General features: G+C 36.9%; 1 protein-coding gene across 2 annotated transcripts in view; it reads left to right on the forward strand.

Annotated features, from left to right (window-relative positions):
* Positions 1-25,578, forward strand: part of PCCA (propionyl-CoA carboxylase subunit alpha) — a 271,414-nt gene that overhangs the window by 35,280 nt on the left and 210,556 nt on the right. For both annotated transcript variants that reach the window (XM_088159871.1, XM_014873333.2), the window contains exons 5-6: positions 4,538-4,651; positions 6,136-6,189. In XM_088159871.1, coding sequence (XP_088015997.1) covers positions 4,538-4,651; positions 6,136-6,189 — 168 coding nt within the window. The remainder of the gene's footprint in view (positions 1-4,537; positions 4,652-6,135; positions 6,190-25,578) is intronic.

Here is a 25,578-nt window from a genome sequence, read left to right on the forward strand (position 1 = left end):
CAACTGGGATCTGCAGCAACTGAGTGGAGAAGGTTACCTTGATTCTGCTATGTTAAACAGAGCACCTCTAGGAGACCTATGTATATTTTAGGTAGCAAGTTATTAATTTTGATTTCTTGAAATGATGATTTGAGATGCAGATTTAATTATGAGGATAATTCAGTAAATTCAGAGTATGGCTATGCAAGAGAGCATGCTACTATCAAATGAACATGTGTCACTCTCTGGGATAAAGGAGAGCTAATATAATCTAGGTAATTTGGGTATGTACTAGCTCTCATTCAGTGCAGTCCTCCTAAATAGGGTTATTTGCAGGGCAGATATTGACTGCTTTTGTGGTGTTCATATCCAAAATTTCGGGTTATGGACATATTTGCCTGCTGGAGTATGATGCTAAACCCTGCATCAAACCTGGTTTATAAATACTCCTGAAATACTGAAACATAATAGAGAAGGATCTCCAAACCCAACTGCTGCTACTGTTCTCTTGCTGCACACTGCACCCTGAGAGCTGCTGCAGCCTGGAGTGGTGCTTGAAACCAGTGCTGGCCAAAAATGACTGTCAGGTCATCCCCAATGGACTCCTTGCTTTACATGCCTATTTGCTGGAAATGTGGTGAAGAAACATGAAGCTCTTCCTGTGTAAAGATCGGGCAGGATTTGCTATTTAGATGCCTTGCCTTGAAGGTGGCTCCTGGACCTAAACTAATTTTGTAACCAGTGGCACTTTTGTGCAGTTTGTTTCTGAATGAATAAGGTTGTTGGACTTGAGCTAGTTCTTGTTCTTGTCTGTCTATTGTCAGGAAGACTTGTGTAATAAAATAATTGATGTACTTCAAATTATTTCTAGCTGACTCTGTATCTTAATCCAAAAATAGTTACACCATTTAATAGTATTCATTCTGATAGTTTTGTTCTGCTAGGACTCCTTGTTAAATCCAGAGTTTTATTATTAGTAGTTATTTCTCATAGGTACAGGAGTCTGTGATGAGCTGGTTGGCTGATTGTGATTGGTTTGGATTTCCATAGGTGACTGTACTTAGTCTCTAGTTTTTGAATTAGGTTGAGGTTCTATAAAATGAAGATTCAGTAGGTTTTGGGTTTTTTTTATTTTTGAACTATAATCAGCCTTTATGAAAAAGACTACTTAAAGTGTAAAACTCTTACAGAAACTAAACTGCTTTTACACAGAAGATGTCTTTCCATGATTTCTAGTAGTTTGTGTTCTGTAACATAACAACCCTTTGGTAGCTGCCTGAGACTTCTCTCTTGAGGCCTAGGTAGCCCAATATGATTAAAACCTGCAGTATAAACCATTAAGCACTTAGTTTCAACTGTTTTCCGGCCTTTGTTGTTATCCATTCATGCTTGAGATTGCAGGGTCAATTCAGATATTTATGAAGGAATTGCATTTTTTTCAAGAACCTCCTGGGACTTGCTTCTTTGTTTTTGTTGACATTGGGGTTTTTTGTGAACTAAAACAGAAAAGGGAGAAATTATACCTCTGAGGTTTTAGCTGTTAAGGACAGGTTTTGAATACTGAGGATTATGTGATTTAAGTCAAGTACTTAAGCAATCCTTGAATTTGAAAATCAATAAATTTGAAATTTATGGTGCTTGAGGAAGGGGAGTTGCTGGATTCTTTGGACTGTCTAGAAATTTTGCATTATAAGTTAGCTTCTGCAGAGGAAAAAGTTTAGTGAATTACTGTGCGAGGTAAGCAGTACTTGGTAGTAAGCTGAAAGTTTCAATTGTCATATAGACTCAAATGATAGCTTTTCTTATGTTTACTAGTAATTACATTTGTACTATACTAAAAAAATCTATATTGTATTTGTGTTACAATATTTGGGGTGTTCTTCATGAACTACAATGCATTGTCAAAGAAGTATTAATGCTAAGGGGAATTGTCATTATTAATTACTAAGTAGCAGATTTCCAGTTTGTGTACTGGTTTACTCACAATAAAAGTAGATATGAGAAGCCCCCTACATGGAACAGCTGTCATTTGATCTCGAAAATCTAGCAGTTTTGAACTAGTGGAGGTGGAATGGAGACCTGGTTTTTTTGGGAGAGATTTGGCTGGTGCACTCACGGCTGAATTGGCACCAAACTAGAGACACCAACAACTTGCAGTAAGGTGAACAAAGAGAAATGGATTTACCAGGTTACAGGGTAATGTGGGAAAGGAAGAGTTGAAACTCTTTAGAGTTGAATAGCAATGAAACATTGCAGAAAGGAGTGGGGGAATATTGTGGAAAAGTGTACAAGACTGTTTATATGTATAAAATCAATTGGCTTGCAATATCTTCTATGGCTGCTTTTGGTACTAGTGGGACTGTATTGGTGTCTTAGTGCAAGAAGTGGGTGAGTGTGAGGTTTTCATCCTGATACCTAGAAATAGCTAATGATATTTAGTTGATTCTATAAGGAAGCTCTTGGTTTTGTAAAACATACATTCTTAATTAAGCTTGAATGACTTTGTTCAGAAATGTAAGCCACATTGGTATTCAGAACAACTTCAAGCATATACACTGCTTGTAAAGGTAAAGGAGCACATGGTGTTTCTTCAAGTTAATGTTGCAGGAAGGATGACACAGACTGATCTTGATAGCATTTGATCAAAATAGATTACTTAATTACTAAGGTGTATGTACTAGAAAGCACTAAAACCTGCTGTGTGATTGTCTGTGCTAGTGCTCTAAGATTTTTTTTTTGTTGTGTTCTGTTTATATTGTGAGACGAATGCTGCAGTGATAAAACAGTTGTGACTTTATAGAAGCAAGTGTTGAAATGTGAAATATGTGGTGATTCCAGGAGGTTATGTGAACTCCCATATACTTGACAATATAGCAAACTCAGAAGCTATTTAAGAGATGCCTCCAGAAAGAAATGTGGAATTAGGTGGCAAGTTAACATGCTTCTTGTTGGTAGGATTAACTTTTGCCAAGTTCAGAAAAGGTCAATAAAACTGAAGAAAAAATTAAAATGCTCAGTAAGTGACACTCTTCCTTGTCATACATGTTAGTTGTATTTACCTGCTATTTATTTCTTATTGTATTGTTCAAAATAGTCTAAGTGCTGCTTGTCAGTGTTTGTAGGTGTTTTTTGATTTTTTTTTTTCGGGCTTGTTTCTTCTGAATGAGTCAGTAGTGTATCCAGACTATAACTTCTAACTAGTTTGACCCACTTGACAGCCTTCATACGACTTGCAAATAAAATACCTTTTCTCAAAGAACAAGTTTCCTGTTAATAAACAAAAAATATTGTGCAGAGTCACAGAATATTTTGAGTTGGAAGGGACCCACAAGGATGATAGTCATGATAGAGTCCAGCTCTTAAGTGAATGACTCATACAGGGATCAAAACCACAAGCTTAGTATTATTTGCACCATGCTCTGACCAACTGAACTCATCTCAGGGTCTTATATTTCTCAAATATATATTAAAATAATACTAAAATAATTAGAATTAATACTACTAGAAATTAATACTAATTTTCTAAAAGAACACTATTTTTAGATAATATAGTCTCAGTTTCAAGTGATTAAGATGATATCAAATTGTTTTAAAAATTGGTAGGCATTGGAAATGCCAAATTGTTAGCTGTCAGTAAGACTTGTTTAGAATGAGAGCCTTACACAGTTTAAGCAATGGCATGCTTTCTTGAATACACACTGAAAGGGAGTTTACAAAAAGCAGAATGAGGAAAAACTGGTTGCTTGCTTTCATGGTAATATGTGTATCTTCAAAGAGAAGTATTCTGAATTCAGAAAACACGTTAAAGGCCAATCTAATTAAACTTTTTAAACTTAAAGATAAGCATTCTTGTGAGATGTAAGAAGACTTCTAACTTCAAACCTAGCTATTTTAGTACTTCTGGTAAAATGTTGGAGATATTTGTCCCTTTTTTGTTTGACTAAAAAATATTTGGCAAATGCATATAAATGAGGATACAATGGATTAGAAATCAAACATGAGCCTGCTTAAATAATTCTCAAGATTTTCTGGTTCACGTGTAGTGATATTGAACTCTTTAGTCATAGGCTTTAATTTGTGCATGGTGCTGACCTGATGCTGTGCAGGGACACTCATTGCATCCCTTCATTCAATTCACTCTAATTATCCCCAACTTCCTGGGGAGCCTGCTTAGAACTGGTCATGAATGTTTGTTATTAAGTATTAAGATATTAGACTACCCAGGTTACAAGTAACAAAGTAGTTTTTAGTCTGAATTTACATATAGATTTTCAATATAGGAAGCTGAAATTGTTTGTCTTGATTTTATTTAATCAAATTCAAAATTATGTATTAGAACAATAGAGAGTTTTGACAGTGACTTAAGCTCAGAGTTAAATGAAATGAGATTTATTGTGCAAGTACTTGTATGCCAGTGTTGGTAATTTCAGTGTGTATTTTAAGAGTGGTTATGGTATGTAAATGATCTCTGACACAATCAGATTTGTGTGCATGTAACTGGGTGATGTTAATTATTTTTGCTGGGAGCATCTGTTAATGCAGAATATTGCCTCTTCAGGTTCACGTGAAAATGGCGGATGAAGCTGTCTGTGTTGGCCCAGCTCCCACCAGCAAAAGCTACCTCAACATGGATGCCATCATGGAAGTCATTAGGAAAACCAGGGCCCAAGCTGTGAGTCTGAATGTGTCTATCTGCTGCAGCTGTTTCATATATAGAAAGCAGAAAAGCCAGAGTTTGTATTTTTTTTTAAAGGTGTATGGGGGGGGGAAGTGATTGAATATGCTATTCCAGTTAGTTCATGTCACATGAGTTAAATGTGTCTGAAATCGCTACTGGAAATCAAAGGCTTTGTAGCATCTGGCAGCACTGGTTGCTGATCCTGCAGGTGGCTGCTGGATTCAGCTTTCACACCAGGGAGCAGCTTCAGTTCATTTCCAAATTTGCTGGGGGAAAAAAAAATCCCAATTAGTTTTGAGTGCTAACCCTTTATATGCCATAATGGCTTTTTTTGAATGTTTTACAAAGTGTGTTCAGAAAGGCTTTTGCTTAAACTTCATTTGAATCCTTTTCTATATTGTGTAAATGTTACTTGCAGGAAGCTAAATGGTGCATCCCATAATTGCTTTTGTTTCCGAATGTTTACAAAATGTGCGTTAGCTTATTTGTGTAAATGTGGGCAAGTCTGCCTTTTTTTCACTCCAAGTTGGCTGGAGATTCAAAGCTTAACAGGAATCAGTAGGAAAAACTAATATGTAGTCGTGTTCACATTGCTAATGTTCTTTGTTCTATCAGTGAAATAAATGTATTATTCAGAGCTACTGTACACAAAGCATTTATTAAAATAAAATTTATGTGTATATATCAGCAACACTAACTACCCTTGAACAGTTGGATCAGCACTGAGATTTCTTTCAAACATTGTTTTGGTACAGTGCCTTCCGGGGCCAGAAACTTTCCTATGAAGAAAACCAGTAAACTGCTCCCTTTGAGTTTCTGGAGGTGAATGAAATGGCTTATGCTTTGTCTGTCAGAGTATATTAGATCAAGAATCTTATGTGAATTGCAAGAAGTAAAATGAAAACTTTCTCATGCTACTCTCAAGTAATTAAGCTGTATATTGGGGTGTGAGTAGCAAATGAGGCACACAGGATGCTTGACTTGACTAATGAAGAGACTGTATGTTGTGCTCTCTAGTCAGGGTCACTAGAGGTAGGGGGCTTATGACTGTGGACCTGTGTACCGTTGTTGTACGTTGTTGGTTAGTGATGGAAATATTTTGGGATACAGAGTACTTGCTAGTGGTTACTGAGGAGAGTAGATGAGCATATTTGAGGAAATCTGCAATAAGAGCTAAAAAGAGCAAAAGGCGACTCACCAAAAGGAATGCCCATTTGTTCTGCAAACAGCTCCATTTGCTCTGCAAGCAACCCTTTTCTCCTTAGTTTAATAGGGAAAGTTTGTTTCAGAAATGGTAGCTCAACAACTTAAGCTAGGACAGAAAAATCAGTGTGTTAAGAGAGTTTCTTAAGGTATTCTACCTATTTAAATGCTTAATGATCTACTTTACTATCCCCTGTATCTGAAAACATGCTAGCAGTTTTGGTGTCTGGTTTCAGAACTTAATCAGCTTGGATTTTTTTTTTTTGTTTTCCAAGGTACACCCAGGATATGGATTTCTTTCAGAAAATAAAGAATTTGCTAGGCGTTTGGTAAGTTATTTTTATTTGCTTGGCTGTGACTGATGCACTAGGTGGCACATACTCGTTCCAAGGTATCTGAGGAATCAAGCTACCAACTTAAGGCAAATCTAAGATACCTTAACATGCAGGGGATTTCAGTATGCTTTCTCTGTGTGCATTTCTTGCATTTTGAGGATATAATTGCAGCCTGAGTTTTCTTTTGGGAGAAGTCTGTTGGTAAGAACTTTACCCAGGATGTAAAGACCTTTCAGGATTTTCACTTATGCCTGGATTGTTTATGAGGCTGTTCTGCAAAACTGGGTCACTGAAATGATCTTGGTTAAAAGTATCTGGTTTTAAGTGATCATTTTGGTGGTTTGTAGCACAGCTGGTGAACAGCTGTATCAGCAGCCCTGAGAAGATGCTGAACTGCACTTTGGGATAGGAATAGAAAGCTGTTTAAAAATTGGCTTCTCTGCTGGTGGTGTTGTATTGTGGGCCTGCATTCTCTGAAGGACCAAAGAATCAAGAGGGTGCTGTTTTCACTTTGTCTGAATTTATAAAAATTATTGTTCAAAAACTTTTTACTTAGTAAAGTTTTTGTATATCATGATATAAAGTCTGACTTATTTTTTTTCCAAAAACTTTCATGAAGCTGCTTTTAAGTGTGGGCAGTGCTAGGAGGAAGTTACATCCACAATGTTTGAACAAAGTACTGAGTAGATGCTGTATGTATAGTCATTGTAGATCATATGTTGTTGTGTACTAACTTTGCTCAGAACAAGGACAAGCACATACTACATTGATGTTCAAAGTAAAACTTGGTTATGGAGTAAATGAACCATATAGCTGAGGAAATACCTTGTTTGACAGGAAGCAAGATAAATTTGTTTCTGCTTTTGAGAAAAATTTGCACCTTTCTGATTCAGGGAAAAAATGAAGATGAAGAATGTGATTCTAAAATGATAATTCTTTTGTCCTTAGCATTTGTGGAACAGGTCTTTCAAGTACATTCCTTGACTATGTTCCTCTTGGCTTGAGTTCTAGTTGTAATACAGACCCTTACAATTTAGATGATTATTTTGTGTTAGAGAATACCACCTGCTCATTAAGGAGACTATTTGAGAATGAAACTTAAAAATTTCATACTTCACAGTTGCTATGATTTTTTTTTTTTTGAGGCCCCTAGACAAAAACAAGTGCAGGTTCTGTGGGATGCTGAGTACACCCTGCAGAGTGCTGGTGATGTTAAAGGGAATTCTAAACACTTGGTGTTTGCCAGGATTTACCAAATCTGGGGTGATCTCTTGCATGTTATTTTTCAGGCAGTTTAGCAGCTATCTTTTATCACTGTTCTTCTTTGTGTACTGGACCTTCTTTTTATAGGGAAGATCCCTGGTTTAATTTATAATGAACTCTATTCTCAATGGAATAGACCAGCAGAATAACTGGCTTTTATTTTTATTTAGTTGGTAGTTCTTGTTATTTTAGTAACAAACAAAATTAATTAAATGGAAGTGCTCACCTATGCTATTTTGCTTTTTTTGCTGCTGAGCATGGAAATTTGGTAGTTATTACTCTGAGCCACTACACTGTTGTTATTTGCAATACAATGTAAGTGGTGTGGTAATGTTAGTTGCAATCTTGGTAATGTGACAGTCTGGAACAATTTTTTTGGCAGATTAAGCAAAAAATGGAGGAAATACAAACCTTCCTGTAGATCCTCTCCACCCTTCTATTTCTCATCTTTTCACTCAGATCCCAGAAAAGTTTCTGAACAATTTCCTGAAATAATGTGGTGACTAAAAGCATGTTTGAGTTTTTGGTTGGTGCTGCGGTCTCAAAATAGCTTTAATTATGTTTCAGAAACTCGGTGTGTTCAGTTCTCTAAAATTATAATGAAACAAGGTAATGTGATTTTACTTTCTTAACTGAGACTTTAAATAGTGCATTTAAGATATAATCATGCTTCCCTTGATATCAGTGGCTCTAGAAGATCAAACTCCTAGCGAGAACTGGTGAAATGATCTATCTTTTTATCACTAGGGCTGCTTATAGTTTTTTCAAGACACTTAATACAGTTAGGAGGAAAACTTGCCTACTGTTTCTTTTCTTTATTAAAGACTGTAGCTGTTATGCTGTTTAAACTGTTATGAAGTTGCTGAAGATAGTTTTGTTCTGTTTTCTTTCTCCCTGTCTCATTCTTTGTATATACACTTTGTTTTTTGCACTGAAAGTAGTAATGGAACTTACAAAATTTGGGTTTAGTTCCTGCTATGCATCTGTACTTTTAAAACAAACTTCTTAAGTTGGAAAACTGAGAAGAGCAGTAAACTTTCTAAACTTGCCAGTCTATCTATAAGAGCAATAATGAGCTTAAAGAAAAGCTTTGTCTTCAATTAATGCATGGAGGGTCAGTTCACATGTAATCCCACCGTGTGTGATTTGAACAAAAGCATGTCTTTTTGTCACTATTGTCTGACTCACGGAGTACTATAAAGCTATAGACAGTACTTTAGAAGAATTTGATAGATACTTAGAGTATTGAAAATTGCTGATCTTTTTTTCTTCTTTAGAAACTTAATTTTGTTCTCTTAAAATGGGCAAGGGAGACACAAGTAAATGACCCTTTGTTTCCAAAACAAAATTTCCAATAAACAGTCAGTATGTGAATATCTGACATGTTGTTCATTGTGATTCAGTAAACAAATTGGTGCATTCAGTCCTGTCTTTGTGTATCTACTCTGGTTGCTGTTGTTGGCTGACAGAAAAGAGATCCATGGCATTTATACTGAGTGAGTCTGTAAAAGGTTTTATAAATATTAAGATCAATTTCTTAAAGATTGGTATTTGAACATAGAATCTTTTGATGAATTTATGATAATGCTGGTAATATTATGTAGAATAACAAAATATGGGTTTATGCAAGTGAATGTATTTCCTTAGAATCAGCAAATGAGTTGGTACTTTTACTTTATGCATGGAAATATATTTTCATGTAATTTCCCTCCTGTAAGGAATAATTGCATAGTATTCAGTATTGTCATAAATGTTAAGTTGAAGTTAAGATCTATTGCTGCATTAAAAAAAAAATGCTGGTATCCTTTGCCAGATGCTATGCAGAATTGCAAGAGCAGTTTGGTCCTTTCCTGCTTTATGAGAGTTTACTGTATTTAGGTTAGCTTGCTTAGTGTTCCCCATTTTTTAAAAATAATGCAGGCCTCTTCTGAGAAGCTCTATCATCTGTTACCTAAAACAGGTCTTTGGAATTTGGGAAGGGGAAAGGTCTGGGACTAAGATGAGCCTTTTGGTTGACCTGTAATCAAAAGATGTACTTTTCTGAAATCATCATTTTTCTTTCCTTGCTTGCAAGCCTTCAGAGCAGTGTTTTTGAGTGGATGGGAGTGCTGAGTCAGGTCTCTTAACATGCTGAATAGTTTGGGAGGATTGGCTCATGGTCCCACTGACTTTTTTTACTTTTTAAATTTTTTTTTAAAATTTGGGTGAGAAAAGAGTGAAAAAAAAGCAAGTGTGTGATTGGGTTGCACAGTCATTTTTCCAGAGTCAGTGTGGCTATTTGTCTAGTTGATGTTAGCAGCAAGTAGGAGTCTTACTCCTGCAGTTGAGGTTATGTTCCTTTCCTGATTCCTGGTAATGATTGTAAACTTAGACCTTGATGCATGGTGACTGCCTTGCAGTTGGTCATAATAGGATCAGCTTTCTTTTTAATTTAAAGAACCCCAAATGAACTTCCACTTTATTGGCTGCCATGAAAGTCCCTTGGGATGCTACTGTTAAAAACAAAGCAAGCAAAAAGTCAGCTAAACTATTATTTTGCAAGTCTAGTTTGAAAAATATCAGTTTGCAAGATTATAAATCTTCAGAGTATTTTGGTGTCTTGTAGGTATGTGATAGTTTGTGCTTTCATAAAAAGTAGTGGATTGTGGTGTGTTTATTCCAAGAAAATGATTTTGATATGTGCATAAAATTATCTCAAAATGATAGCAGTTAAAATTACAAATGTAACCTTTGTCTGGAATATTCTTTTCTGAATGCAGTCTTGACAATATTCTGACAATCTGTTTCTTGATGCAAAAATAGCCAGCCACTAACTCCTGCCAAAATCCAATCCTTCGGATAGAAGCCGTGAACATGGTGAGAAAAAAGCATTCAGTTTTGGAATAAGATGAATCTTTTTGGAGTTTTTAGTGGAACCTGGTTGTATACATCTTTTGTGCCTTTTTAGCAACTACCGTTTGACATGATTGGGGCAGAACAAAGCAGCCAGTGCTATTTCTCTTTACCTTTGAAGCTAGATTAACATTCTTGGTGGAATTAAAAATCCCAACAATGTATTGTCTGAAATAAACGGGCAAACAATGTATATGGAAATGGTTGATCGCATGTTTGTAAATGGCAGCTAAGTTTGAGAAGGAAAAGGTAAACCAAAGGTAAACCCCCTTCTGTAAGGGGACACATGTCTCAACTGTGAAGAGCTTTGTGCAGGTGGATCTGCAGACCTATATGTACAGCTAATTATGGGATTCTCACCATTTAAAATGTCAACTCTTACTGGCAGGAGTGTTTCTTTACCATTGTTGTGCATGGGTTTGTTACTTGTAAGCAAATTGTGAAGTTCCTTTATTGTGGTTCAGTGGATGTTACGTTTTTGAGAAATGTTTGGTATGATTCTCATGTTGTTTCCACATTGTCCTAGGGTGATGTTATGGTGTTTCTATCTCCAATCGTGTGTCCTGATTATATTTGGTATTATGTCTTGTGCTTCCAGGACTGACTCTGAGAGTGAAGCTTTGTTTTGTCTTGTTATCAGCCGGCTCACCTCCCCCATGGTCTATGTTTAGGAGAGGTTTTAGCTCGGTTTGCTTGCTTGCCTGCTTGCTTGCCTGCTTGCTCGCTTCTGCCTCTTTTTCTTTCCTTCGCTTTGCCCTTGCTTTTTTTCTTATTAGTTAGTTCAGCTAGGCAGTCCAACTTTTTCCCTGGACTGTTTTCTCTTCCACCCCGTCCCCTCCCTCTCCTGGATACTATCTGAACCTGTTCCGGACGGGGACCTGGGAAACCCCAAGAAACACCGGGAGTCTACACTCTGTCACCTGTAGCAGTCATCCCCAGCGCCAGAGACTGATAACTGAGCGACCACTCGCCAGAGAGACTGAACTTGTCATCCCTTCAGAACGGTGAAAGAGTTTTTTTTGTCAGCTGGTGTTGTCTTTTTTCCCTGTGCTGGGGAGTGTCTTGCTTGTTAAATAAACAGGTTTTTTCTCCCACTCTTCTCCGAGGAAATTCTTCCCGAACCCGGTGGGGTGGGGGGGAGGAGTCGTGGGGTTTGCTGTCTGGGGGCTCCTTCTGGAGGTTTTCCCCCAAATTTGCCCAAAACCAGGACACACATGCATTAACTTTTTAACCGACAGCTCTTGTGACCGATTAGCATTTGTGCTTCCCAAATTGTGGAAAGGTGGTCAAAAAAAGGCGGTGGAAGCTTGGTATTAAGAAGCTACTTACGGCAGAGATTGTCTACTTCAGGGAGTGGGGAAGACAGAGCTTTTAATGTGTGCTTTGTACGCTGTGCCTTGCAGGCCAGAGTTTCATTGCCTACCAAAGCCAGCAGTGTGTTTGCTACCACTGCCTGTGGTGGCTTAAGGTGTTTTGTCTGTTGGAGACTGGAGGTTTTGTCTGTACAGGGTAATAAAGCTTAGGCAATATACTGGCCTGAGTGAACAGGTCACCACTTTGCTGCCCAGAAGAGCTCTGCCTGTGAAACTGTAATTTTGATGCTTATTTTATTCTGAGGCAGAATGCTTCTGAGTGTTGCTTGTATTCTTGTATGTAATTCTGAACAGACTATTTTCATAGAAAAATAATCTAAATCTGCTGTAACAGGTGAAATCCGTGGGAGGGACAAATAGTGTGTGTACTAAATCATGGGCAGTGTTTGTCAGACATTGCTAGTCCATATGAGCTAGAAAAATGAAATTGAGTCATCTGAACTGTCTGCATAGCACTTACCTAGTGTGGAAGTAGGAAGGCTGTATTACTCCTTTACTGTAGAAAACTTAAAATACCTTTGCTGAAAGCCTTTGATGGCTTATGTTGTATCATCAGTGTCCTGTTTAAGATTGCTATGCAACAGAAAAAAATTATGCCAGTTTTACCCTGTTGCAAATTTCAAGTAACTATCTTGAGAACCGCCATATAAGCTAGAGTGTTTCTTTTAAGGGCAGATGTGTGCCTAAACTTAAAGGTCTCAGGATGCGTATCTACACATCTTGTGGGTATACATGTGTATAACCTATATGCATGTATTTAAAGATGCAGGGTGGTGTTTTGTCCAAGATTCATGTAATTTGGCGAAAGTACTCTCCTCCCTTTTTATTCTTTTGCCTAAACTTAATAATCTTAATATGTTTTTTTTCTTTTGATCTCCTTTGTAATTAGATGACTTCCTATGATATGGCAGTCTTGACCTATTGTGTTTGGTTTTCACTTAGAGTAAGCCTTTATTTTTAACTTGTGTTTTTTAAAGCTATGTCTTTTCTTCAAGTGGCTTAGTTTGAAAGCTTTAACATGTGCAACTGTCCTTAGGAAAAATGCAAGCACATAACCTCTTGATTTGAATAGTAGTGCTTGGAAATGTGAGACTCTTGATGGATAACTGTGGACTTGCATGGCTTCTGGAGGAATGATTTAATGCTGTGCATATGATTAAAGAAGATATTAGAGGTATTTTTCCCTATGTGGGCTATTGTAAGTAATTTAATGTTTCTCATGAGATGCCTTTCAACAGCAGTACTTTGGCATACATAGTGTGTGTGGTTCTGCAGATGAATGGATGTATGGACTTCTGATTTATAAAAGTTCATTATTTCTTGGTGTGCAGTGTCACTACAATAGTACTTACTTCCAGACTTACAGGAATTCTTCCTGTTTCTTCAGAAATACTTTGTCCTCTTTTTTTTCACTGTTGCTGTGTCTGGTTGTGAGAATGAAAATGTACTGCTGTTTCCACAATTGCAATCATATTAACTGTGTGTACTTGTGTTTTTCCTCATTGCAATAATAGAATATATGCAAATGAAATGCTATGTAATTCTCTTCTTACACAGGTAACATTATTTCCTTTCACTTTCTGCCTCTTTACTATTAATTTGCAATCATGCAGACGAGTTTGTCTGGTTATAGTAAATTCTGTCCATTCTGATCTATGGTGACTTGTTAATTTGTCTGATTCTGTATAACTGAGGTAACCTTGCAAATGTAATATCCTTCTGTTTCTGAAATCAGTTTTAAATGTCCCATTAATAATAGTGGAGTTGGATTTAACATGAATAATTAAGAAATATGCCTTTGAAATAAGAACCTCTGCTCTGTAGATTCTAATTTACTTTTGTGGCAAGGCAGATGAAGCTTCAGCTTAGAATTCAACAATGTTTCCTTAATAATCACTTCTGGTTTCTGCCTGCATTTTAAGAAATAATGTATTTTATAGTGTTTGAGCTGTGTTCAGTAGATCTACATTACAGACTGAATACTTAAGAGTTTACATCTATTCTTAATAAAATGTGTATCAATAAAAGTAATTCTGACTTTAAAGATGAATGCAACTTAGTAAAGGGGTTTTTTATGCACTCTTACAGTTGAAATACATTGAAGCAATAATGTGTGTGGTAGGATCATTTTCCCTATCACAATATCACTATTCTGTTCTCTGCTGTAGCTGAAAACTAGTTGTAACAGGACCAAAATCAGTCTACTGGATAGACACTTTGTGAGCCAAGATGTCTTCTTACAACATGCTGTGTTTGCATACACAAGGGTGTTTGTTATTGACAGTGGTGTTACATGAGGAGGGATATGAACATGCTACATCTCTCATCCCAAGGCTAGGAGATTATTACTTTTGAGGGAAGTTTTGAGGAAGTTTTAAAATTTAATTCTTGAAGCCTCTTTAACTTGGGTTGACCTGCTGAAAAGCATCTCTGAGAAGGAGGACCTGGAGGTCCTGGTGGACAGCAAACTGTCTGAGCCAGCTTGTGGCCAAGAAGGTTAATGGAAGAGCATTGATGAGGGAGGTGATTCTACTCCTCTGCTCAGCCCTGGTGAGGTCACATCTGGATTGCTGAGTCCAGTTCTGGGCTCCTCAGTACAAGAGACATGGAGCTCCTGGAGTGGGTCCAGTGGAGAGCAACAAGGGTGATCAAGGGACTGGAGCATCTCTCTGGGAGCTGGGCCAGTTCAGCCTTGGGAAGAGATGACTGAGAGGGGACCTCATCAGTGTCTGTAAGTATCTGAAGGGAGGGTGCCAAGAGGATGGAGCCAGGCTCTTAGTGGTGCAAGAAGTAGGACAAGAGGAAATGGGCAGAAACTGATGGCTAGGAAGTTCTACATGAGAATGAAGATGATCTTTACTGTCAGGGTGATTGAGCACTGGTGTAGGTTGCTGAGAGAGGTGGAGTCTCCTTCCCTGGAGATATTCTGGAGATAATCCTGATTAATGTGCTCTAGAGGTCCCTTCTTGGGCAAGGAGGTTGCACTAGAAGACCTCCAGTGGTCCCCTTCCTACCTTGGTCTTCTGTGATTGCTGTGGTAAGTGTCTTCATGATTGTTGTGATAATGCATTTGTGTCTTTTGGTTTAGTGGCTTAAAAATGACAATGCCCTGCTGATTCATTCCTAATTCATACCGATAGTTTGTTCTTTCTGATTTCAGAATTTTAGCGGATTCTGAAATTTGAGTGTCTTCTACAGTAGTTGTGGAAAAAAGATGTTAGCTGTTTATGGTTAACATGTTTCTAAATATGAGCTATTTTCCTGGACTGGGCAAAATGTTTTGCCAAAAATTTTTTTTTGGGGGGGGGGTGCTTTGTTTTTCATGGTTCATATTTTGACCATGATCTTATTTCAGGAAATGTTTTCTTGAAATTAGGGCTTAACATCATGTTGAATTATTAGAACTTTGTTTTATAGACATGAGAATTTACTTTATACATCTGTTTGATTCATTTTATATTGTTGTATTTGTCTTAATTAAAACTTTTGTATAGGTGTTTAATATCTGTACAGTATATGAAGTTTTCAAATATTTTGAACCGTTTCTACAGTAACAAGACTTAACCTACTTGCTTGTTTAGTATACCATAGGATTCCCTTGTGGATCCCCTTGTTTCAGTATTGCTTCCTGGGCAGGAGACTGTCATGTAACCTTTCTGGGGTGATTGTTCTCTATAGTGTGTGAACTGCTCCAGTTATCTCTGTGTGTTGAGAGAATTGCTGCTGATATGTCAGGCTGGTTACTGAAAGTGAATTAAAACACTGTATTCAAGCATGTCAGGGTTAAATAAGGTTTTTCAGTTTAACCTGTTTAATGACACTTTAACTTCTTAGCCATTCTGTTACTGTCTTCTATATTGTTACAATGTCTTCCAGCTGGTTGCACATTTTTATTGTATGGTTGTAGAATGCATAATTCGGTTGGACCTGGTTTCTACTTTAGCTATCAAATACAGTCTTTATTTCACAGTATGGTTGAGATTGGAAGGTACCTCTAGGGATCATCAGGTTCAGCCCCTCTGCTCAAGTAGGGATACTCAGAGCTGGTTGGCAGGACCATGTCTGGTGGGCTTTTGACTCTCCAAGGATGGAGACTCCAAAACCTCTCTGGGCAACCTGTGCCAGTGTTGGGCCACCATCATAGTCAAAAAAATGTTTCCAGGTAGTCAGAGGGAACTTCCAGTGTTTCAGCTTGTGCTTCTTGCCTTTGATCCTGTCAGTGGACACCACTAAGCAGTGCCTGACTTTGTCCTCTTGGCAGTCTCCCTTCAGGCATTTATGTATGTTGATGAGCTCCCCTTTAGCCTTCTTCAGATTGAACAGTCCCACCTTCCTCAGCCTTTCCTCCATAGGAGAGTTGATCAAAACAAAAAAATCTATGAGCATATCAACATAAGCACTACTTAACAGTAGCTTACCTGACTTGTCAGACTTTGTCAATGAAAGCTTTTACTGAGCACAACAGGACTCGTAAAGAGTGCAGCCACCTTTTTGTGTTTAGTGGTTAATTTTGTTCATTTTGTGAAATATTTTAAAGAACTTCCTGAATTCTTTAAGATTCCTTTTAAATACTTCCTGCTTATTCTTATCAATGTATCTGCCTTTTCACTTTAATTCTATATGAAGGTTTACTTACTAATAAGCTTTGTCTATTTTCACACCATATTTAATTGATTTAAATTTCAGACTGAATGAAAGTGATCAATAACATTGGTAGCTCAAAGTATTGCATCTATTGAACAGGTCCTACTAGAGTTATGGGGGAAGTCTCTAAAATACTTAGCAGTTGCAATGTTTTCAGCAATTAAGTTTTGACTTAATGCAAGTGTAAAAGTTGATTTTCTAAAGTTAGGTGATATGTTGTGTAGAAGCCAGCTTCTTGCTCCCTGAAGGGTTGCCAACGCCTGTGTTCAGCTCCGGAGGATCAGATTATTAAGCGGTGGTTAGACTGTGACCGAGGGATTGATGCTCCCAGTGGCCTGGTACTGCCTGTCCCTGTGAGGGGTTATTGCCCTCCTTGAATGTTCTGAAATGACAGTGACACCTAGTCACTTTGTAAACCTGTTAAAATTCTTTGTTTCAACAAATCATATATCCCTTGCTCCTAACTTCCCTATTCAAGTCTTTAGGCTAGTACAGCTGATTCCAGCATAAACAAGTTAATGAGTTTTTGCCTTACTCAGAGTGAAGGCAGACTCAAAGGGATGGTAGTTTGGGATTGGGATAAAGAGGTATGAGAAATAAGCAACCGAAGTTGATAAACTTTTAATTTATTTGTAGCTGAGCTAGTATTTGACAGAAACCTTATTGAGAGGGATTTAGGTACTTAGGCTGATTCAGGTACCTAATTTACCTTTTGAACGTCAGTTCTGAGTGCCATCTGTTTATGATGTGTCCTTATCAGGAATGTTATTTAGTAAAGCATTTGAAGAACTAGATTAACCAAATAATCTTTAAGTAATTTCTTTCATCCACAAAATATGAAGGTCTCCTTTTATGGGTGTGGTTTTTCACCAAAAATTGTCTCCCCATTCTCTAGCATATAAGTTTACAGTAGCTTCTTGCAACATTGATAGTGTGAATTATTAAAAGCTTTGAAACTTGGAGTGACTATATAGTTGACAGGGCTTTTATTGCATTGTGGAGTGCATCACTCTCAGATGCTGTGGAGGCAAAGGTGTTGTTTTCTGTAACTCTGCAGGCCATTGCTGTTTGGAGAAGATTGTTTTCAAAGTCTTTACCTCCCTGTGAGCATAATAGGAAGGGAGAAGTTGCTACAAGTTGACTTCCTAACCTTGGGGCTTATTGGCAGCTAATCCTGTTTTATTTGATCATCTAAGATCTGGCACTGCTAGTGTTGTAAACCTGGAAATTTATGTATGTTGTCATGTTTTTTTTTTCCTGAAAATGGAAGATTAAAAAAAGGTTGTTATCAGTGTGCACAAATTTGTCCATAATCCTGATTTTTGTATCAGAACTGTGTATGAAGCATATACCTGCTGAACAGTGTCTCACTGTTTAGCGATGGGTTCTTTAATTGATACTCAATTATGGCTTTCAGTACACACAGGGTTAAGTGAAAAGGTTGCAGTAATATCTAGTGAGCTTTTTTCCTTTAATGTGCTCATTAGCAGTGGCAAGTGCAGGTTTTAGCACATGTCAGTAATTTACATTTCATTGCTGAGTGGCTGCCCTTTTTCAAGAGTTGTTTTTAAGCCTGATGAATATACTTGTGTTGGGAATAAACTGAGTAGAAGAATTGAAAGCCAAATACCCTGCCAGGCTTTTCAATTGGCGCTGAAGTTTCTAGTGGGCCACTGATTAGTAATGCTTGAAGCAGCAGAAAAATGCAAAGATGATGTCTAGAAAGGTTACTTCAGGTAGATTTTTCCCTCAAACCCCTCTTCCTTTGTAACTACCTTTACAATTATTTTCCTCAAAATTTCTCCTTTAACAGGCCTTCTCTTAGTATAAGAATGTGGTACATTAGATGGACATCCCAACTAGGTTACTTATTTAGAAGTGGTACAGAAAAGTAATGCTTGTGCAGTGAGTCCTAGAAACAGATGATCTTCCAGGCTGTGCAGTTTCCTGCTCTTAGATCATGATGATAGAGATCTCAGTGAATTTTTGCTCTTGTATTTTCTTCTTTCCTCTGCCTCATCTCCTACTGACTGGCTTGAAGATATGTGTGGGTCACTGCAGTAATGGCAAATATATGTGTTGGGATGCAGTAGCATCGTGGTTGGCAATTCAGATGCAAAATAAAGGTTGCTTTTGGAGGAAAATTGATGCTTTTATGTAACAACAGCTTAGTTTGGTAGTAAAACCGTATGATTAGCTAAATGTATTCCTGATGGAGTGATATTCTTGATACTTTCCGAGCTACTCTATTTTCAGAGCATTATGTGGAAACTTACACTGTTGAATTATACTTTCCTTTGTAGAGGGGCCTGCATATATTTTCTGTCAGAAAGGATAGATATTGCTGAATTTACATGTGTACATGGACAACGAAGCATTTTTATTCCAGATGGCTGTTAGGATCATACTGACACGTTCTTCAGAGCTCTAGCAAAAGGGTACTGGTGCTTACTCTTTCCCACTTTTGCTCTTAGGTACTGTGAACACTATTTATATTCAAGTTACTTATTATACGGTTTGGGGGTGGAGTATGCATTAAACATTTAGAATGGGAGGAAAACCAGCAAAAGGTATTCCAGAACAGTCTTGTGAATAAAACCTGCCAGTTTATTGTGTAAGAATTTGTGAACCCTTTTATTACCCTATCTGAACCTTGTGTGCACATATTTAAATGAGAATGTTTGTAGAAAGTAGAGCCATTTGAATATTTTTCACATGCTGAAAATATTTTCATAGTTGCCTTAGGTTTGGAATTTGTTATTAATTTGCGAAATAGCTATTTGGGTTGTCTGGGAAGGCTGAGTCCTTTACCTTTCCTGTGTTAGCATGGAGCTATCTGCAGTAGATGATTGAGATTGTAATTAGACAACAAATACTAGTTTGAGTTAACAAGTAGTAAAGTATCTATGGATGTTACTGGAAACACTTGTATGGTTGTGAGCCACAATTTTTTTCATGGCTTGTTATAAAGAAAACCTGAGGAAAATTATGCTTCTTTCATGGAAGAAAACATTGTATGAGATATTTTGCCTCATGGTTAGGATGCTTGTATGTTCTTTGCTCTCTAAGAAATCTGGAGATACTTGCATGGCAAGGTCATTGAGACTAGCAAACAGTTGGAGGTTGTCTCAGTAGCTTGTGTAAAAGTGAGGATAACACTTTATCCTTTAAACTTAGAATGGTTTTAGTTTTTTTTTTCAGTCGCAACTGAAGTCATAAAGTATTTGCAGATTCTTAGAACTGGGCTCAGATGGATCAGATGGAGAGGGGGCTAAGAGTGCTTTCAATGAAGATTTCTTCTTGGAGGTTTATAGTATGGGAGGCTTGTGGGATAGGGCCTTAGTCTCTACTGAATAGGTCCTCTAGCTCTCACCTACTCCTGCCTGGCTGAAAGTGCTTCCTGATGGCTAACAAAGTGGCTGTAGGTGCCACTGCCTTCCCTAGTCATTCGAGTAATGTGAAGTTATGTCCTAAAGCATTGTTTATTGTATATATTTGTGTGCAGGGTTGTGCAGTTGTTAAAGGCAGGGGAACTGTTTGCTTTCTGGATCTTACAACTTTTTGGAGCATTGATCCACATCTTGATTGAGCATCTTGTACCTTCCTGTATGTGCTGTAGTAAGAAATAGACTATAGCTGTGAATGCTGGGGTGAAGCTGTTATCACACTAAAGGTGGTTCTGACTAGATGAATGATCCTTTGGTCTTTGGAACAGGATCTGATCTCAAAATGTAGGATGTCTCTACAGGTTAGTCATTTAGCTATTTTTTTTTTGGGATGGAGTTGTTTGTTCTCTTAGTTTAAATTTAGAGTTGGCTTTCTGTGGAGCAAGAGGCAGATTCTGATCAGCCAAATTGGTATAGCCCATAACCATATTTGTCTTCAAGGAGATTTTTGGTAGAGGGCATTTAGGGAATTCAAAACCCATGCAGCCCATACTGCAGTGTTCAAAGGATAATTTTCAAGTTGCTCAATTTAAGTAGTTAGTATTGTGATGTATGTGATACTTTGGGCATTGTTGTATCCCAGGCTGTGAATAAAAAATTTTAGTAATTGAGAAGACAGTATACATAAGTTAGCAATGAGTTTAAGAAGACAGAGAAGTGTACATATATATATACATATATATATATATACGAGATATGGCAATCTCTTATTTTCAGTGTATATTTTTATTCTGATTGCAGGAAGAGCATGTTATTTTAAGGTGGTACCAAACTGAAACACTTGAATTTTGAAAGACTGGTACTTTTATTCATGGGTTCTGTTTTTATAAACGAGATAAATAATTCTCATAGCAGCCACATTATAAAGCTGTGACTTCTTTTGCTGACTCTGTAGTGGGCTGTGCTAATACCGTGTGAGCTGTTGCTTGTACAAAAGCTGAAAGTACCTTATGTCTGTATATGGAGAACATGCCTCAGCACAAAAGGGCTGCTTAGGAATCCCATGTGTAAATTTGCTTTTCAAAGGCAGGCAGCAGGTGTGTTTCCGAGTGGTGCTTCCGCCTATCCCGCTAAGAGAAGTTGTTCAATTTGCTCAGGCTGGAATTCAGGAAGAATAAGTTCCCTGCCTGGACTTTTGGGCAAGGCATCTTGCTGGCAAGCTGTGCTTAATTTTAAATTCAAAGCCACCATACTAAAATAATATCAGACTATTTAAAAGCAGGTTACTCAAAAGGTAAAAAATGCCTGAATGAAGACTTTCATTTGGGTCTTGTGTATATGTAGGCATTGACACAGTTTTGTATTACACAGTTGCTTGCTTGTTTACATGGGACTCTAACCTTGCTTGGAGACTCAGTATTTCTTTATGTTCTATTCTTCAGTGTTTGGCTTCAGACAGTATTCAGACTTTGCACTGGGCAAGTGTATATCTAGGAAACTTTATCAATTTCTATTTTATTTGTGAATTTCTACATGTTAATGTATTTATTTTCAAAATACCTTGTTGCTCTTGATCTGAGCAGGAGAGGGTTCTGTCCTGCTACTTCCTTGTGTGTTTTTTTTGTCTTTGTGTTCAAAAATGTCATAGCTTTTCATCTAGAAGGCACAGGAAGCTCAGGAGATAAGTGGCCTTATTTGCAGTTATTTCCAACTCTAAGGAGCAATTTCAGATAGTCTGGGCATCTCATGGGTGGAGTGTGCTGTGATTGTAATGAGTTTTCTAGTACATGACATGACTCTCCCTCGAAGGTGGTGCAAATTAAGGTTTTCCTTAATTTTTTCCCTTTGGCTTATGAACTGAAATATGCTTAACTTTTACATGAGAATAGTAATGGCTTTATTTATGGTATATCATGCTTAGCATGGTACAGAGTGGCTTCCATTCTGCTTTTGTAGTTGTTAACTGAAGCCTCCCAACTGCTGTATGAAACTCCTTTTCACCTTATTTTAAATTAAGGGTTTGAACAGTATTACCACTGTTCTTTCTGAACACTTCTTACTGGAAGTTCTAGTCTTTTGCAGATGCTGAGAGAAATTCTTGTGTAAGAAGTCTTCAGAGTAGAAGACTTAAGTGAGATTTAGAATTTGACTAATGTATATTCAAATAAGAATTTCCAAAGAGTGAATAAAGGGCACTCTGGGTTCTGCTCTTGTATAGACTCTCTATCTTTCTACTGTACCTTATACCAAAATGTCTGTGTGATAAGAAATTAGTGTTTTATCTACAAGATTTTGTTTCAGATATGTTAGGTTTTGTAGTAGATTATAATTGCGTATTTTTTTGTTTTACCAAAGGTTTTGGGTTTTTTTGTATTTAGTTACTTCGAACTATACAAAACACTTTTCCCGTCATTTCAGTGCTTGATAACTTAAGGCTTCATTGCTTCTGTACATTTTTCAAATTATTCGTTTTCTAATGCTTATGGCTTTAATTTACCCCTTACTGGTATCTTTAAAAGGATTTTCAGAATTTTGAAAGTGGGCTACTATAGTTGTATTTCAGTATTGGTCCTGACTGACACAGAATTTCTTAAGTAGCCTCCACAATTAAAGGAATGGGAGGTTCAAACAACTCCTACAGCAAGAAACCAAGATTTTATTAAATAAATTTGTATTTGGTTTCTTAGAGTGTTTTTGCTTTGATTATTTCTGATAATTTGCCTGTTGCTTTTGTAAGTGCTTTTTCTCTCAGATGTAACTTAAATATGTTAATTTCAGTATCATTCTTCTAATGCAATATACTTAATGCTAAAACATTTGCTTTGTTTAAAAAAGAACAGATACAAATCTGACACACTTACATGCCTCACAGGACCAAAAGATCCATAAGGGACAGCTTAAAGAGTTGAGTACACATATTGTATCCATAGATGAGTGTATTAATGCATGTTTGCACATTGTTCTGAATGTAATTCAGGCTATTGTTTTAGCTCAGAGTGCCATAAAACTACAGAACTGTTTTCTCTGAATTTATAGTTTGAATTTTCCATGACAATCTAAAATTGAAGTAGTGATAAAATATCTGCAGTATGTTCACGCATGGACTGTAGTCTATATAACTTTAAATAATTTAGCTTTCTGACACATTTCTGTGGAAAAAGTATCGTTGGGTACTTCAAAATCAGGCAGTCTTCTTGCAGTTAAACCCCAATGTTTTCTTTCCCTCTTCCTCTTGAATGTGTTTTCTGGTAGGTAGGTTTTTTTCCTTTCTCTGACTACTGTATGATTTAGGGGAAATACACAAATATGTTTTAATATTTTCACAGTACAGGAGACTAGGAAATTTGTGACGAAAGTTTAAATCTGATTAAAAAGCAGCAGAAGAAAAGTGGATGGAAAAACCCCACCAACCTAATCTCCCAAAATCATCTTGTTTGTGTATTAAGATTTAAGTCCAGCTAATTATTAAAAAGCCTACATTATCATTCAGTGCAGGAATGGTTTCCTGAATCTGTGACTCCATGAATGAAATAGTTATATTGCTATATATTGTCAATGTCATGTAATGGCACATCAGTCTTGACAGTACTATGAAAGTGCAACCGTTGCAACTGCTTTTGAAAAATAGTGAAAGAAAACAGCCTTTGGGAATAAGAAAATGTTTTTCCCTTTTAAGGAGTTTCTAGTGTAGTGTGTTTGTGTCTTTGGTCTGGTAGAGTGAAATAAAATCTGATGGTTGGATTCCATTCTAGGTATGACAGATTTTCCTAAAATATTTGGACTGAAAAGCTACTGCAGGGATAACTTAAAGGAGTTGAAATGGAGATGGAACTTGCCTAATGAAAAGCCTAGGTAATGATTGTTTCAGCATGGATAAATAAAACTTTATAGCTTGTGTTCCTGTGATAGTTGAATGCCAATGATATAAGTGATGTAAAATAATTAATGTTACTATTAAGAGTTTAAATTTAACTTCTGGTTGCTTACTCTTCAGTATAAGGGTCCTGGTTTGATCTTGTATTTCCCTATACAAGGTATCTGGAACTTGGCCTTTGTTACTGTCTTGTAGTAAGATTATAAGGCTGAAGTAACAAAATTATAAGCCTGAAGTTTCTCATTCATGTTGGATCATATTTTGAGGATGGCAGTGAAATCTACAGGTATCACTGTAATGTAGTAGCTTATGCTAATTATTCCAAAACAGAGATTGGTCAGGATGCTGTACTGTTGCAAAGTACGAAAACTTGAACCTCAGTCTTAAAATTGTCACAAAGCTCTCTCCTTATGACTTTGAGGCTAGCTTTCCAACAGTAATTTTATTTCTTCTTTTTAAGAATGGAAAACAACTGAGATGCTTTGGGCAGGAAAGGAAATGCTCTTAGGTGTCAAGAACTTGGTATGTCTTGCTGCTTTTTTGAATTGTGTACTTTAAAGGGATTTAGCATTCAGCTACATTATCTGCATTGTAATATCTGGTAATGTAGATATTTCCTTAAAACAAGGATCTAGTGTGATCTTCAAGGGAGTTTTGAAACTGCTCAGATGTCACAGTGATTTTTTTTTTATAAGAAAAAAAGTCTGAGCTGTTCATATACTGTAACTTTCCATTACTAAGGCAGCTAACATTTACTGGATAATAATGTTTATTTATGATAGTTAAGGGTCTTAATTCTTCATGCCGTTCTAAAAATTAAACTGGCTATAAACAATATGATGTATATATTCCTTCTTGGATTGCAAAAACAAATCATATGAATAAGTGGTATATGTATTTGGACCAAGAGAAGGTTTAATATTTTTAACTTTGTCAAATTAATTTTTCTTCAGAGATTAAAATAACGGGGTTCAAATTTGTTGTGGAATTGGAGCTCCATAGGAGGGAGTAAAACAGAAGCTGTCCTTTCACCAATGTATTCAACCTGTTCATGAAAAGATGTGGCAAATGGACCATGAGAGAATCATTAATAGACAGAAGTGTAAAAATATGTAGGCTTTAAAAATATGTAGGCTTATGTAAACTAGTTTAGAGATAATACATTGAAAGAAGATCTTGAGATTATAGAGTGAATGTAGTTTTTATTTTGTGAACGGCAAGAACTCTTGTATGAACCATTCTTGTATCTGTGATGAAGAGATTTGCTCTTTGCAAAAAGGTCACTCCTGTTTTCTGATCTAATGTTGAAGAATAAATAACAGTGAAGATGTAGTCCTGGAGCTGAAGAAAATTTGCTTGAAAGATCAAAGATAGAAACAACTTCAATCACATTTTTGACTGTTTAACACTTAAATGACTCTTCATTTTTTAAGTGTAATGATGGATATTGCAAATTATAATAAATGTAATTACCTTACAGTATCACTAATGTCTGTTACCTGTATTACAGCAAAATCTGAAGAACCTAATTATGCTCATCACATCCCAGCTGTGCTCAATATCATGTGTAGTGAAGAGCTGGTTTATGTCTTCTCCCCTTTCTCCAATTCTGTTAGCATCTGAAGAAAAATAAAAGGGGCTAAGCTAAAAAAATAAATGGGGGGGAAAAAAAAGCCTGGGGCTCCAGATGGAAAACCTTAATGCCTGCAACCACAAAAAGGTCTCAATCTTCACAATTCTTTAAAAAATGGAGACATGCCAGCAGTCCTTTTGGCTGGGTAATGCAGTGTTTAAAGGTATGGGCATTTGTCTCTTCAGTTACCTCTCAAGCTTTTGGGGTAGGAAGAGTCTTGTGTTCTCCATTAACAGCAGCTTTTTGACATAGAACTTGTTTAAAATATGACCAGCAAAGGCCAAGAATTACGATGCAATATAGTGCAATATGATGCTT

The sequence above is a fragment of the Sturnus vulgaris genome, chromosome 2 (assembly GCF_052056855.1).
Source record: "Sturnus vulgaris isolate bStuVul1 chromosome 2, bStuVul1.hap1, whole genome shotgun sequence".
Taxonomy (NCBI): domain Eukaryota; kingdom Metazoa; phylum Chordata; class Aves; order Passeriformes; family Sturnidae; genus Sturnus; species Sturnus vulgaris.